Source organism: Thalassophryne amazonica, chromosome 16 (assembly GCF_902500255.1).
Source record: "Thalassophryne amazonica chromosome 16, fThaAma1.1, whole genome shotgun sequence".
Classification (NCBI taxonomy): domain Eukaryota; kingdom Metazoa; phylum Chordata; class Actinopteri; order Batrachoidiformes; family Batrachoididae; genus Thalassophryne; species Thalassophryne amazonica.
Genome location: NC_047118.1, coordinates 44,751,009 through 44,766,402, shown reverse-complemented (window position 1 = coordinate 44,766,402; position 15,394 = coordinate 44,751,009). Strand labels below are relative to the sequence as shown.

At 39.0% G+C, this 15,394-nt stretch overlaps 2 protein-coding genes across 2 annotated transcripts in view; both read right to left on the bottom strand.

Annotated features, from left to right (window-relative positions):
* Positions 1-7,926, bottom strand: csdc2b (cold shock domain containing C2, RNA binding b). Its single transcript, XM_034189689.1, has 4 exons — positions 7,808-7,926; positions 4,203-4,427; positions 1,305-1,427; positions 1-326 (listed from the first exon to the last, which is right to left on the bottom strand). The coding sequence occupies exons 2-4, from the start codon at positions 4,367-4,369 to the stop codon at positions 164-166; spliced, it is 453 nt and encodes a 150-aa protein (XP_034045580.1). The 5' UTR covers positions 4,370-4,427; positions 7,808-7,926; the 3' UTR covers positions 1-163.
* A 2,367-nt stretch (positions 7,927-10,293) lies between these two features.
* Positions 10,294-15,394, bottom strand: part of polr3h (polymerase (RNA) III (DNA directed) polypeptide H) — a 29,851-nt gene continuing 24,750 nt past the window's right edge. Inside the window, exon 6 of the mRNA XM_034189688.1 lies at positions 10,294-10,512. Coding sequence (XP_034045579.1) covers positions 10,462-10,512 — 51 coding nt within the window. The 3' untranslated portion in view covers positions 10,294-10,461. The remainder of the gene's footprint in view (positions 10,513-15,394) is intronic.

Genomic DNA, 15,394 nt, shown 5'->3' with positions numbered 1-15,394 from the left:
AAAAATCTTCAACAGATATACAAACAAACATTTCAGGAGAAGAAACAAAGAAACTAGATCTGAATACAGAATGTAAATCTGTCATCAACTACACCAACACCAACCAACCATGCTGCAGTAGACCCGTTTGTCTGGTGTGGTCCACCAGACCTGGAGCCCAGCTTTATGAGCTGATGATCTGTCCAGACCAGGTTTCATGTTTTGTCCCTGGGTTGAGATGTGTGAGCTTCACCTCCACAGCCTGCACCTTCAAGTTCTTGGGTGGGACTCTGCACACTTTGTACGTGACTTCATCACCTTCAACTGGGACGTACTCCCCTTCAATGCTGGAACAAAGCATGATGCGGATGGTACAAGGAAATGTGATGAGTTTTGTTCACGTTACAGAAAAAATGGGATGTAGTAACTGATACCATCACAAATAAAAACTGGATTGAGCTGGAGATATCTGAGCAAGATCACAAAATAACACCCTGCTCTGCCATACTAGCATGTATTATGTCAGTACGCCTATTATTAATTTTCTATACTCGCTTATTCCAATCAAGGGTCACGGAGCATATCACGACAGTCATAGGGTGAGTCAGTAGTCAATTTAGATGTCCAAGTAACCTAATTTGCATGTCTTTAGACATGGAAGGAAGCCGGAGCAAACAAGGAGAGAACATACAAACTCGACACAGAAAGGACCAGTTGACAACCAACGCCAGGACCTTCTTACTATGAGGCAACAGTGCCAACCACTAAACCACCGTGGCACCTACCATATGTCAGTGATAGTAAATCATTTATAGTGAAACACCTGAATTAACAAATTGGTCAACCTCTGTAAATGTACTCAACAAATATGTATTTAAAAATAAAATAAAAACAAGCCCAATTATGTCAATTATGGGATGTATAAAAAGACACAATGAAAGAAGCCCTTTTTTTGTAACATTCATATAAATTGTATGACAGAGTGGCGCAGTGGTTAGCACCGTTGTGTCACAGTAAGAAGGTCCTGGGCTCACTGCCTGGTCCTTTTTGTGTGAAATTTACATGTTCTCCACGTGTTTGAGTGAGTTCCCTCGTGGTTCTCTGGCTTTCGGCCACTTCCATAGACACACAGGTTGCAGGTTACAAACTTTAATTAACTGTAGTGAGAGTGTGAATGTCCAGGGTGTTCCCACTGGCCACCAGGATAGCACCCCCCGACCCTCAGTTAAAATAAGTGGGCATAGAAAATAAATTAATAAATTGTATTTGCCCTGGATGTTTTGTCTATGAGAGCTTGAGGTGTCCTCAGTATAAATTTCACTCACTCTGAGATATGAACAAAGATGTCTTCTCCACCATGGGAGGGGCAGATGAAGCCATGACCTTGTGACCTGGAGAAGTTCTTACACACTCCCTTAAACACGGGACTCGAGTGAGCACGCACTGTGCTGAAGGAAGAGAGAAGAACAATGAATTTCTTAAATTAGAAATACATGTGCTTTTAAAAACTGTGTTTGTAATATCATTTAGTGAGTGCTGCCAATTTCTATTAATTTTAGAGAGACATTAAAAAAATATTGTCACATATTTAATGTAAATACTATGGTTAACAAATTAGCAATATTAAATCAGAATTTACTTGCTTCGGTTTTGTCATTTTAAACTTTAGTTCATAGTCTACTGAGAAAAGACAGACTGAGAGCCTTGTGCAACAACTACTGTCAACTACTGTGTTCATTGCAAAGCTACATAAATATGTAACACAATAACTGTCAGGTTAAACTGTAAATTTTCTAACCTGGTTACCAGCCTGAGGTTGTTTAACACACGCACGTATTTTATATTTATATATATATATATATATATATATATAGCACAACACATTTTTTGTTCACAAATAAGCTTAACAAGTTAAGTTCCAAGCCAGCTATAAGCTATGCTGGTTAGTGTGAATGCTAGTCACAAAATAAGTTAATTATTTTAAGTGTGTGTATTTACTATTTGGAATTGTCTTGCAGGTGAATGTACATTACAATAACCTGTTTTAGAACAGTTTACACTTTGGTAGGGCACATTTTTTATAAAATGAGATGGTATTGTTCGAGCTATGATGACAAAACAGGGGGTGACAGTCCCAAACTACTGACCAAACATTATATTTCAGTGATAGCTAATGCTTTTTAAACTATTAAAATCATTCTGAAATAAATACAGACAATAGACAATTTTTAATTTCAAAATGATTTTTAATTCTTTGATGTTTTTCTCCATAATAATTGATTAATTCAACACACAGCTGCTCACGTCCTTCCTCAGGGGGTACTTGGGCTTGTTCAGGTGGGGTGGGGGGGCAATACTGACAGACTGCTGCTGCTCTTGACATGTCTGTTTGAAATTTTTTTGAACAGAGCAGCTTGCAAAATGTTTGCCTGCATTGATTATTTAACTAAAACAGTGAAATGTATAAAGCAGAGTTTTTTTTTCAAAAATATGAGCCAATATGGGGAGAAATGTGAGCTAGCTTATAATCTATGGACAAAGTTAGAAACAGACAACAGGCAAATCTTCCAGAACTTTCCACCACATGAACCACTAACAGACCCACCTCGCCTATATAAGAACTGGCTGACATACTGTCGCATCTTTCTCCTGTCTGAGCTTTTTTCTTTTCTTTTTTTTTTTTTTTGTTGCTCTCTGACTTCTGACGCATCTTACCGCCTCCAGTCATTGTCTGTGAAAAGTTTGACTCTGCAGCTGTCAGACGACGCAGGTGGACTGAACCATTTTACGTAAATACAGGGGGCGGGGTGGGCGTTGAGAAATGTTTCTAAAACAAATGAACTTTCTGTTACCAATACATTGTAAATAAAATATATGTGACTGTAAGTCTATTACTGAGTGTCATATTATTTTGTCAGTATTATAATTGTATTAGGGGCCTCTCTGGGCCCCTGTCAACCATGGGTGCCTAAAATCCTTCTCCTTATTCTCCCCTTTTTCGGTACCCCTGGCTATGATAGCTACAACCATAAGCGAACATCATATGGCACCCTGCTCAGAGTGCTGCTCTCGTTGGAGCGACATCTCTGCTATTTTGGCATTGTGGGATAGCTCACCAGACTACTTTCGCCTGACCCAGCGCTAAATTTGCCGACATGAGAAGATGCTGCTGGATGAGTGTGAGTATTGACTTACAATCATTTAGGTGTAAACACACATGAGATACACAAGTTCATGTGCCAAATATACTCCTGTTATTGTTACCCATGAAAACGCATTGTCATTGCAGGTCTGGGAACTAATTTTGCACAGGAATTCAACAAGCACATCGGCTGCGGGCACGTACTAAAAAACCAAGATTGTCCACTTTTAGCTTGCTATAAGATAAGCTAAGCTAATGTCGCTTGTGAGAGTATGATCCTAAATTGCAAGTAGGCTAAAATAGTTTGCTAACTCGTAGGGTTGCTGGCCAACAATAAGTAAACAATTACAAAAAGGGAATATAGGGTGTCCCAAAAAATATATACAACATTTAAAACACTCGGTTTGACCCTTAAATGCTACAAACTTAATCACTTATATTTATTTTTTACTTGCAGAGACCCTGAAGTTTATGTTGATGCCAAGCATCGATGCATTGAAGGAAAACTTCTGCCGAGAAATCCGAAACATTCCTCAGGACACTTTCACCAAAGCGTTTGCAGGCCGTAAATGGCCAACGCGGGGCCTACATTGAACATGTTGTCTAAGAGAATGACAAAATGCAGGGCCAATATTGACATTGGTATGAAAAACTTCAACCTTTCAGCTTTCTATCCAGCCATAAATTTATTTCCTAGACATATACTTTGACCATTTTCTTTGCTGATAAAATGTTGCACCCGATATATATGTGTAATGTCCCTCCAAAACGTGTCAATATTAAGCAGATATTTTCATGCATTTAAATATAAATTCTTAAAGTGGAAGTGTGGTGTTGACATGTTAATTATTTTAGCGTTAAATTCTCCTACATTCTGTGATTAGAACAGGAGTTTTCAGGGCACAGGGGAGCGCCGCCCATGAATGATAGTACAGAGGCCTATCCGTGTCATATTTAATTCATATTTAAGTGTGAAAAAACAACAGGTCAGCCTTAAGTGTGCAATTATTTTTCAGTGAGTAAACAAGCAAGTTGGTTGGTTAGGTAGTGATGAATAAATGGTGTTATATATTGTTCTTACGCTGAATATGTACGGGTACGTCTGGTCGGCAGGGGGCTCGGAAGATCTCGAGGAAGCTGCTGCTCCGCGCCTCCCTCCCACAGCCGACTCCCCTCCTTCAGGAAAGGTAAAGAGAGGGAGAGCTTGGTAATGGGGGAGCGCACTGGGGTCTCAGCAGGGTCCGCCATAGAGGTCAAAGGGCACAGAGAACAGGTTTCTGGTGAGCTACTGTCTGCGTGGATTTGTCTGTGGGTGAGACTCTGTTGAGATGAAAGAGACCACAGGAAAAGAAAAGACAACACATGAGAGAGAGAGAAAGAGGGAGAGAGAGAGCCACTCACTGATGAATGTACGAATTTACAACCCCTGGCAAAAATTATGGAATCACCGGCCTCGGAGGATGTTCATTCAGTTGTTTAATTTTGTAGAAAAAAATCAGATCACAGACATGACACAAAACTAAAGTCATTTCAAATGGCAACTTTCCGGCTTTAAGAAACACTATAAGAAATCAGGAAAAATAATTGTGGCAGTCAGTAACGGTTACTTTTTTAGACCAAGCAGAGGGAAAAAAATATGGAATCACTCAATTCTGAAGAAAAAATTATGGAATCATGAAAAACAAAAGAACGCTCCAACACATCACTAGTATTTTGTTGCACCACCTCTGGCTTTTATAACAGCTTGCAGTCTCTGAGGCTTGGACTTAATGAGTGACAAACAGTACTCTTCATCAATCTGGCTCCAACTTTCTCTGATTGCTGTTGCCAGATCAGGTTTGCAGGTTGGAGCCTTGTCATGGACCATTTTCTTCAACTTCCACCAAAGATTTTCAATTGGATTAAGATCCGGACTATTTGCAGGCCATGACATTGACCCTATGTGTCTTTTTGCAAGGAATGTTTTCACAGTTTTTGCTCTATGACAAGATGCATTATCATCTTGAAAAATGATTTCATCATCACCAAACATCCTTTCAATTGATGGGATAAGAAAAGTGTCCAAAATATCAACGTAAACTTGTGCATTTATTGATGATGTAATGACAGCCATCTCCCCAGTGCATTTACCTGACATGCAGCCCCATATCATCAATAACTGTGGAAATGTACATGTTCTCTTCAGGCAGTCATCTTTATAAATCTCATTGGAACGGCACCAAACAAAAGTTCCAGCATCATCACCTTGCCCAATGCAGATTCGAGATTCATCACTGAATATGACTTTCATCCAGTCATCCACAGTCCACAATTGCTTTTCCTTAGCCCATTGTAACCTTGTTTTTTTCTGTTTAGGTGTTAATGATGGCTTTCGTTTAGCTTTTCTGTATGTAAATCCCATTTCCTTTAGGCGGTTTCTTACAGTTCGGTCACAGACGTTGACTCCAGTTTCCTCCCATTCGTTCCTCATTTGTTTTGTTGTGCATTTTCGATTTTTGAGACATACTGCTTTAAGTTTTCTGTCTTGACGCTTTGATGTCTTCCTTGGTCTACCAGTATGTTTGCCTTTAGCAACCTTCCCATGTTGTTTGTATTTGGTCCAGACTTTAGACACAGCTGACTGTGAACAACCAACATCTTTTGCAACATTGCGTGGTGATTTACCCTCTTTTAAGAGTTTGATAATCCTCTCCTTTGTTTCAATTGACATATCTCGTGTTGCAGCCATGATTCATGTCAATCCACTTGGTGCAACAGCTCTCCAAGGTGTGATCACTCCTTTTTAGATGCAGACTAACGAGCAGATCTGATCTGATGCAGGTGTTAGTTTTGGGGATGAAAATTTACAGGGTGATTCCATAATTTATTCCTCAGAATTGAGTGAGTCCATATTTTTTTCCCTCTGCTTGGTCTAAAAAAGTAACCGTTACTGACTGCCACAATTTTTTTTTCTTGATTTCTTATAGTGTTTCTTAAAGCCAGAAAGTTGCCATTTGCAATGACTACAGTTTTGTGTCATGTCTGTGATTTTTTTCTACAAAATTGAACAACTGAATGAACATCCTCCGAGGCCGGTGATTCCATAATTATTGCCAGGGGTTGTACATGTAAATGATTTGTTTTGCAGCTTTCAATAATGCTTATATCTTTACACACCCACACACATATACTATATATATATATATATACACACACACTCAACAAAAATATAAACACTTTTGGTTTTGCTCCCATTTTGTATGAGATGAACTCAAAGATCTAAAACTTTTTCCACATACACAATATCACCATTTCCCTCAAATATTGTTCACAAACCAGTCTAAATCTGTGATAGTGAGCACTTCTCCTTTGCTGAAATAATCCATCCCACCTCACAGGTGTGCCTTAGACTGTCCACAATAAAAGGCCACTCTGAAAGGTGCAGTTTTGTTTTATTGGGGGGGGGGATACCAGTCAGTATCTGGTGTGACCACCATTTGCCTCATGCAGTGCAACACATCTCCTTGGCATAGAGTTGATCAGGTTGTCAATTGTGGCCTGTGGAATGTTGGTCCACTCCTCTTCAATGGCTGTGAGAAGTTGCTGGATATTGGCAGGAACTGGTACACACTGTCGTATACGCTGGTCCAGAGCATCCCAAAACCAAAAGTGTTGCGTTTATATTTTTGTTGAGTGTATATACACACACAAGTGAAACAAAAAAAAAAAACTAGTTAAAATTTGTCTTTTTTCTTTTTTTTACATTGAAAAGCTCAAACAGCAGACCAGATATCTGGCAGGGATTCGGGGTTAAAGGGCAAATAAAAACAGATCAAAAGAACAGAAAATCGGGAGTAAAAAACGAAAAAATGTGCAGTTGACATATAGTTTGAAAAGCTTGCAGAGTGCCGAGTAGGTTAATGTTGATTTTCAATGACAAAAAAAAAAAAAAAATTCTGTTACAAAATTTACCGTTTCATTATGGAATAATGTAAAAATTATATAAATGCAAGTTATAAAATACAATACAGATTTTCTGTTGACATCAGAAAAACCAGACTGCACCCAGTATTGCGTCAGGAAGGGTATTTGGCGTAAAAACTGTGCCAAATCAGCATGCAGATCCTGCTGTGGTGACCCCAAGTGAAAAACAAGAGAGCAGCTGAAGGGATTTTTAACAGTAACTGAGCAGAAATGTTACGAATACAAGGCACAAGAAAAGTAAGACTATAAATTGTCCATGCTGATCTTCGGCGTGCGTCGTGACGTGAAGCTGCGTGCGTCACCAGTGGTGTGACGTCAATAAAATAACTAGCAGTTAATTTTTTCCTAACTATGAAGCAGTAATCTTTGCACGCTAATTCATTACGGAACAGCTGCATGAAATATGATGAGCAACCTGAATGTGCACAAATCTGTTCCCGTTTCTGTCCTGACAATTTCAATCTACACACTTCCTAACTTAAAAAAAAAAAGAAAGAAAATGATCTCGGTACGACTTTGTTTAGGTATAAGCCCGCAATCTACATTTTATGACACAAACGTGAGAAAAGCTGGCAGTAACTGTAACTTCAGCGGAGTGAGACGTCTGTCCAAGAACGTGACATCGATCAGAACAATGAAATATCGACTCCAAAACACGTAAATCATTGATCTGTTCGTGACATCAAACCGGACATTTCTACATTCATCCAAAAGGCTACTTACTGTTCTGGAGGTTTCAGGACGATCAGCCTGCGTGCTTTAACTCTGTGGGCATTATATAAGGATTTATTAAATAAATCGGCGGAGATGGATGGAAAACCCTGACGTGACGCTGCACATGAGCGCGCAGCTGGAGAATCTGACGGAGTGACGTCACACTGCGTCAGTCTTCATCGCTCACCGTCACGTTTAGACGATTAAAAAGAAAGCTTAGGGGTTATAAATAAAAAACACGACCTACTAAAACATAAGTAACAACATAATAATAGTTTGTGTCTGTAGGATCACCAGCTATCATCGTAGTTCTCGATTTTTCTACTAGTGATTTATTTCCAAATTACCAATAAAATTATCAAAATTTTATCAACATGTCCACCTAATTTGGAAATTATATTACACACATTTTTTCCCCCACACAATCATATGGAAAAATGGAAACATGACTCTTGTTTGAAGGCCTGGATCTTCATATTGGTGTAATTAATTTAATTATTTAGCAGAAGATACATGCTCCGTATTGATCAAATTAAAGAAATGCATATAAACATTTTATAGTATATATTTATTATATTCTAACAGAGAACAAATATAATTTCTGTAAAATGAAACCAGAATCTGCCACATTTATATTTATTATTAGACATTCTGATTCATTTTGGCTTTTAAAACAACTATATATTGCATAAAACCTGTAATAATGACAGCAACAGCAAGAATGTTATTCTATACTTTAGTTTTAATTGCTGATCTTCTACAATAAATGTCAAATACATAAATGTAAAATAAAAGAAACCCCCAACTTCACAGGATTTTGGCACAAATGTGACGAACATACCCCTTGAGTTTTGTGGGAAAAAATTTTTTTTTCTCTCCATCCCCATTTTATTATCATTATTACTATTATTTTTTTTTAAGATTTTGTCTTTGTAATACTTTTACATAACAGTTTATTTAAATTTGTACCTGTACTTGTTCATGTTTTAAGAAGCACATCTTCTGTTACACACACACACACACACACACAGACACACACACACACTTATTTTTTGGTTAAATGTTGTGGTTCTCTTACAGGTAAACAATCAACTAAAATGAATATATTTCTATACTCCCCAGGGACTACTTATGGTGTATCAGCTGCCTACCATGTGCTGTTAAATATAAACAAAATTAAATTCTTCCTAACTAATATGTAAACATGCACCAAACAATCCAAAGCATACCTGTGGTTTAAGTATCAAGTGGCCAATGTGTGTCATGAATGTTTGATATAAAAAAAAAAAAAACTTTATCCTCTTTAAAATGAAATCAAACAAGTGATGTGTGTCTGTGTCCTCCCCCAGTGTAGCATTAATAGATAAATGAATTAAAGCATACATTTGGTAGGGAGTGGTGGCCAAGCAGTTAAGCGTGCTAGTTTTGAGTGTGGAAGGTTCACAGTTTGAAACCCACACCTCCGTATATTATGGAATTGTGGGAAGGACATCTGGAGTGAAACGTGTGCCAAATCAACCGGCAAAGTGAGTGATTTGCAGATGTTTTGGCTTTTAGTTTATTTCTGCAGATTACTCTGCTGAAAAGTCTCCAATCTGACCCTGTTTCAACTTAACAGCAAATGATTATGCAGCTGTAACATGATACAAAACACACCCTGTTTCAACTTAACAGCAAATGATTATGCAGCTGTAACATGATACAAAACACACCCTGTTTCAACTTAACAGCAAATGATTATGCAGCTGTAACATGATACAAAACACACAACACTTCTGATGGCACATGTTCAAAAGGAAACCAACATTTACTTTGCAGAGGGGGATGTTATTACACGGACACGGCTCCAAACTGCAGGATTTAACTGCCTGTGATTAATCCCTCAATAAGTACAAGGATCATACAAAATGGAAAACTCAAAATAAACTTCTACAATGACACACTTTTACTTTTTTTATTGTAAAAGAGAAGTTCTGTTATACTGATGGAGTAAAAGCCCACCAGTAACAGGAATTGTTTCTCATGGTTTTGTGAATAATAAAAATTAATTATTGAGACAAAATAACGAAAAAAAAAATTATTTGATCCAACCTTTGGTGCTCACTATGAAGTGTGTTGGATCGATTCATCAGGCCATCTGGTTACATTCTACTCATGAAAAGTCAGTTAACTTCACTTTGATCAATCTTGTTCAAATCTAACCCCAAACATGTTGCATTATTTCAAACTTTTGCCATGTCAGTATGTCCACGTGTGGTAAATCAGACACTTGCTGACTTAGAAGTAAGCGCTCAGTTGTTCTGATTCCCATCAAATCTTCATAAGACCGCCAACAGATGGTAAAAGTTCTTGTAAACGTTGAGGGGGTTGAACATGTAAACATTAAATCCAGCATTTTCAGGACAGCCTCAGCATGAGAGGTGACATCTGATATTTAAACACCAACAGGATCTTGGGTGAGAAAGCAGCTTGATGTGATACAGTGCAAATGATGTTTCCTTCCCCAAACACTGGCCATACTTTTCTCCTACAATCCCTTTTCTCAAATGTGCTGCTGTCCACAACAACAGGATTCTGTGTCTGCAGCCGGCATCCATTCTCTTACTCGTGATGGCAGATCAATTTGTTAAAATGACAACAACAGCTCTTTGTCTACTACGTGTCTAAGTGTTCCACCACGACAGCAACCCCAGGCCCGGCTCACAGATGCTTCCCTGAAAGAAGAAAAACAACACAAAAGTTACACAGAAAAGCTGGTATCTCTTCCTCGTCGGGGAATAACAGATCACAGAGACCACGGATCAGATCACAGTTTTAAGTCACAGATCAATTCGTTTCTCTGATCAGGGGTTAAAAAAAAAAAAAAAAAACATGGGGGTGGGGGGGTGCGGCAAATATTACTTTGTTTCCCATTTTAAAATGGATTTAAAGAACAATGAAAACAAGGAACTTTTGCTCACCATTCAGAATGAAAACAAGGTATCCAATATTTAAATTACGTTTTCAAATAAAATAGTTGTCATATTAAATTGCAATATGAACAGCCTTGAGTATCATAAAAATATAACTAAAAAGGAAAGAAATACAACAAAACAAACCCGAGTTTATAACTTCTAAATCTTTTTCAAACAGATGAAGACGTCTACACTGCCTGCTAAGAAGGCAATAAAAAAAATATATATATATATATATATATACCGGCTTTTTTTTTATGTACATATACACTGCTTTGGCAGGGGTGGTGGCCAAAGTGGTTCGTGTTTTTGGTTTTAGTGTGGAAGGTTCCCTGTTCCCACCCTTGCCAACATTTCTCCATGTAATGTGGAGTAGCACCAGGACGGGAACCCGGAGTAAAACTTGTCCCAATGCATCATGCAGATGCACCTCAGATGTGCTGTGGTGACCCTGAGTGAAAATAAGGAAGCAGCCAAAGGGACTTACTTTTACTACATACACTGCTCAAAAAAAATTAAAGCAACATTGAAACCACATCAGATCGAAATGGGGGAAAAAAAATCATGTCGATATCTTTCCTGATATGGACTAGGTAACGTATTACGAACAAACGAATGCCGCATTGGTTGATGGAAATAACAACTGTCAACCTACAGAGGGCTGAATTCAAAGGCACCCTGAAAATCAAGGTGAAAAATGTTACGGCCGGCTTGTCCAGTGCCAAAATTTCACTGAACCAACTCAAAATGGTGCTCAGTAGTTTTTATGGCCCCCACATGCTAATATGCATGCCTGACGATGTTAGGGTATGTGCCTAACGCAAGGGTGCCCAACTTCGGTCCTCGAGATCTACCTTCCTGACACTCTTAGTTGTCTCCCTGCTCCAACACACCTGAATCCAATGAAAGACTCGTTAGCAGGCTTTTAATGAGTCTTTCATTGGATTTAGGTGTGTTGGAGCAGGGAGACAACTAAGAGTGTCAGGAAGGTAGATCTCGAGGACCGAACTTGGGCACCCCTGTCCTAACGAGACAACAGACGGTGTACTGGGGGATCTCCTCTCAGATGTGGACCAGGGCATCGCTTAGCTCCTGGACAGTCTGAGGTTCAACCTGGTGGCATTTGATGGACAAAACATACAACCCCAATTCCAATGAAGTTGGGACGTTGTGTGAAATTTGCAAATTCTCTTCAACCTATATTCAATTGAATACACCACAAAGACAAGATATTTAATGTTCAAACTGATAAACTTTATTGTTTTTGTGCAAATATTTGCTCATTTTGAAATGGATGCCTGCACTGCAACACATTTCAAAAAAGCTGGGACAGGGGTAACAAAAGACTGGGAAAGTTGATGCTCAAAGAACACCTGTTTGGAACATTCCACAGGTAAACAGGTTAATTGGAAACAGGTGAATGCCCGTGACCTTCGATCCCTCAGGCGGCACTGCATTAAAAACTGACATCATTGTGTAAAGGATCTTACTGCGTGGGCTCAGGAACACTTCATAAAACCATTTTCAGTTAACAGTTCGTCACTACATCTACAAGTGCAAGTTAAAATGCTACCATGCAAAGCGAAAACCACACATCAAGAACATCCAGAAACGCCGCCATCTTCTCTGAGCCCGAGCTCATTTGAAATGGGCATTGGACAGGTGCAAAGTAGAAAAGTGTGCTATGGTCTGATGAGTCCACATTTCAAATTGTTTTTGGAAATCATGGACGACGTGTCCTCCAGACAAAAGAGGACAAAGACCATCCAGTTTGTCAATGCTGAAAGGTACATCCAGGTTTTGGAGCAACACATGCTGCCGTCCAAGCAATGTCTTTTTCAGGGACGTCCCTGCTTATTTCAGCAAGACAATGCCAAGCCACATTCTGAACGTGTTACAACAGCGTGGCTTCATACTAAAAGATTGCGGGTACTAGACTGGCCTGCCTGCAGTCCAGACCTGTTGCCCATTGAAAATGTGTGGTGCGACTTCCGGAATGGCTAGCGACAACACAGGTGCATAGTCGTTTCGCTCCGTCTAAAACTGGCTTAAAATAACCCTCCAAACTCGAGAAATACGCTGAAACTTAGAGGATATTATGAGTGGGGGTTAAATCCAAAAAAGGACAGCGGAATCCAAGAAAAACGACAAATGAGGAGGATATATCTAAAATTGTGCATGAGGAACAACTCGAAGACGAGGAGGACGAAAATGGCGGTGGCGCGTTATCCGAGTCAACGGCGGATTCAAGCAAAGACTCTCCAACTTTGAAGGAAATCAGGGAGGCTATCCTGGGCATGAAAGCAGATATGGCAGAAACCATAAGAGCGGAACTTGCTGTATTTACTAAAGATTTGAACCAAAGGCTGATAGATCAAGCAGCCACTTTGGAAACACACGGCAAAGCCATAGCCAGTGCCAAGGAGCGCATTGCGGATTTCGAGACTTGTGGTGTGGTGACAAGAGAAACGCTACTCAAGCTGCTGAAAGAGCAAAGAAAACTACAAGACAAAGTAATCAGTCTCGAGTCTCGTTCAAGAGGATCCAATATTCGCATATACGGAATCCCGGAAGACACCGAAACCGGCTCTATGGGACTTTGTGAATAATCTCCCTCACCAAGGAGTTACCATTACCTGAAGGCACCTCACTTCAAATCCAGCGTGCACACAGGTCATTGGTACGTAAACCTGAGTCAGGCTCACCTCCGCGATCAATAATAGTCAATTTTTTGCAGTTTGAGGTGAAGGAAATGGTTTTGAGACTGGCATGGAAGACAAAGGTAATGCTGAATAATAAACAGATCTACTTTGACCATGATTATGCGTTAGAGATGATGGAGAAACGCAGATCATATGAGACATTAAGCGAGTTACTCAAGGAAAAGGGTATCCGTTCCAAACACCTTTTACGCGGATACGCATTCACTGGAGTGATGGGCCAAGAACGTATAATGATGCGGGAGGATGCTACCGGGAGTTGCGGGCCCGAGGGCTGGAGGTGACAGTGGGCAGGACGAGACGCCTCCAGACGCGGACATCGAGGAGAGAATCAACGCCACATTCCCATGGCAACAAGTACGCCCAGGAGGCTGTGAATCAACTGTCGAGAGGAGAGTGAAAGAGACTTCAAGAGTTTCGCAGAGGAGAGAGAGATTTGTCGACGAGGAAATGAAAGACGGTCAGTTACAGTGGGTATTATGTGTATTGTAGTCATGAAACTCATACCGACAAGTTCAGGGTGTCACATAAAGGGTATATTCTCATCAAGATTTTTACCACACACATATACTAAATTTTTTAACTCTTAACGTAAATGGGCTTTTGAGCCCCAATAAGCAAAGTAAAATATTAAGTAAATTGAAGGGGGAGAAAATTGATGTTGCATTTTTGCAACAGACTCACATGGCTGGATTAGAGCATGAGATACTTAAAAACAAGGTTATAAACATGTTTTCTTCTCATCCAATGGATTAAAACATACAAGAGGAGTAGCAATATTAATAACAGGAAGAGTCATTTTTGAACATATTTCAATAATCAAGGATAAAGAGGGGAGTTATGTAATGATAATAGGGAAATTAGATGGAGAATTACTTTACACCTATACAATATATATGTCCCCCCAGCTCCAAATCAGAGCAATATATTCAAATAATAGAAAAAAGCAGTGACTGAGGCAAGGAGCTACTTGTTTTGAGCAGGAGACCTTAATATGTCATTGAGACAGAGCACCGACTCATCTGGGAAATAGAGCCTCTCAACTCAAAAAATGACTAAAAGATAAATTTAATGTTGGAAGAAATGGGCATTGTTGATATCGGAAGAAATGGGCATTGTTGATATCTGGAGAAATTGCATCCTGCTGATAGGAATTATACATTCTATTCATCCCCACATTCCTGTTATCAAGAATCGATTATTTTTTTTACATTTAAAAACAGATATGGATAGAATACAGAGTTGCTCCAATTGGGGCCATGGACATCTCTGATCACTCCCCTTATATTGTCTGTTCCATGAATCAGAGTAGAAAAGAGACTATTTGAGACTAAATAATAGTATACTGAATAATAACATATGCGAGCAGCTATCGTAGAAATATCAGAATATCTACAAATAAATGACAAGTGGGACAACTTTGGTTGCTATATTATGGGATGCTTGTAAAGCAGTTATGAGAGGCAGGATTATAGTAAAATCTACATATATTACAAGATAAAGAACTGAAAAACTAAGACATTACAATCTGAGTTGTTATTGCTAGAGGACTAAACATAAGGGGACATTAGATGAACATACACAATTAGAGATAAAGAAAATAATCCAATAGAGGATTTATACGACCAGAAATCCAGAAGAAAATCTATTACTAAACAGAATTATTATGGAGGCACTAAACATATGAACAATTGCTTACAAACTTAGAAAAACAGACATCTGAAACATAATTAGTAAGATAAAAGACCCTATAACAAAATAAACTGCTTCAAAGATTATTACAAAATGTTTATACTCCCAACCACCTGTTGGCACGATCAAAATATGGAGAAATTACGAATTCACTCATCATTACCCTCAGGTCACAGAAGAGGAAAATAAAACATTGTTTTCGGGAAAGTCACAAAGGAAGAAATATACTC

Bases quoted from the DNA above. Each gene is read 5' to 3' on its own strand.
- csdc2b (XM_034189689.1), bottom strand. From the start codon at position 4,369: ATGGCGGACCCTGCTGAGACCCCAGTGCGCTCCCCCATTACCAAGCTC. The intron at 1,428-4,202 runs GTAAGAACAATA...CTCTTCCTTCAG, and splicing joins CGTACCCGTACATATTCAGC to CACAGTGCGTGCTCACTCGA. The intron at 327-1,304 runs GTGAGTGAAATT...GCTTTGTTCCAG, and splicing joins ATCTTTGTTCATATCTCAGA to CATTGAAGGGGAGTACGTCC.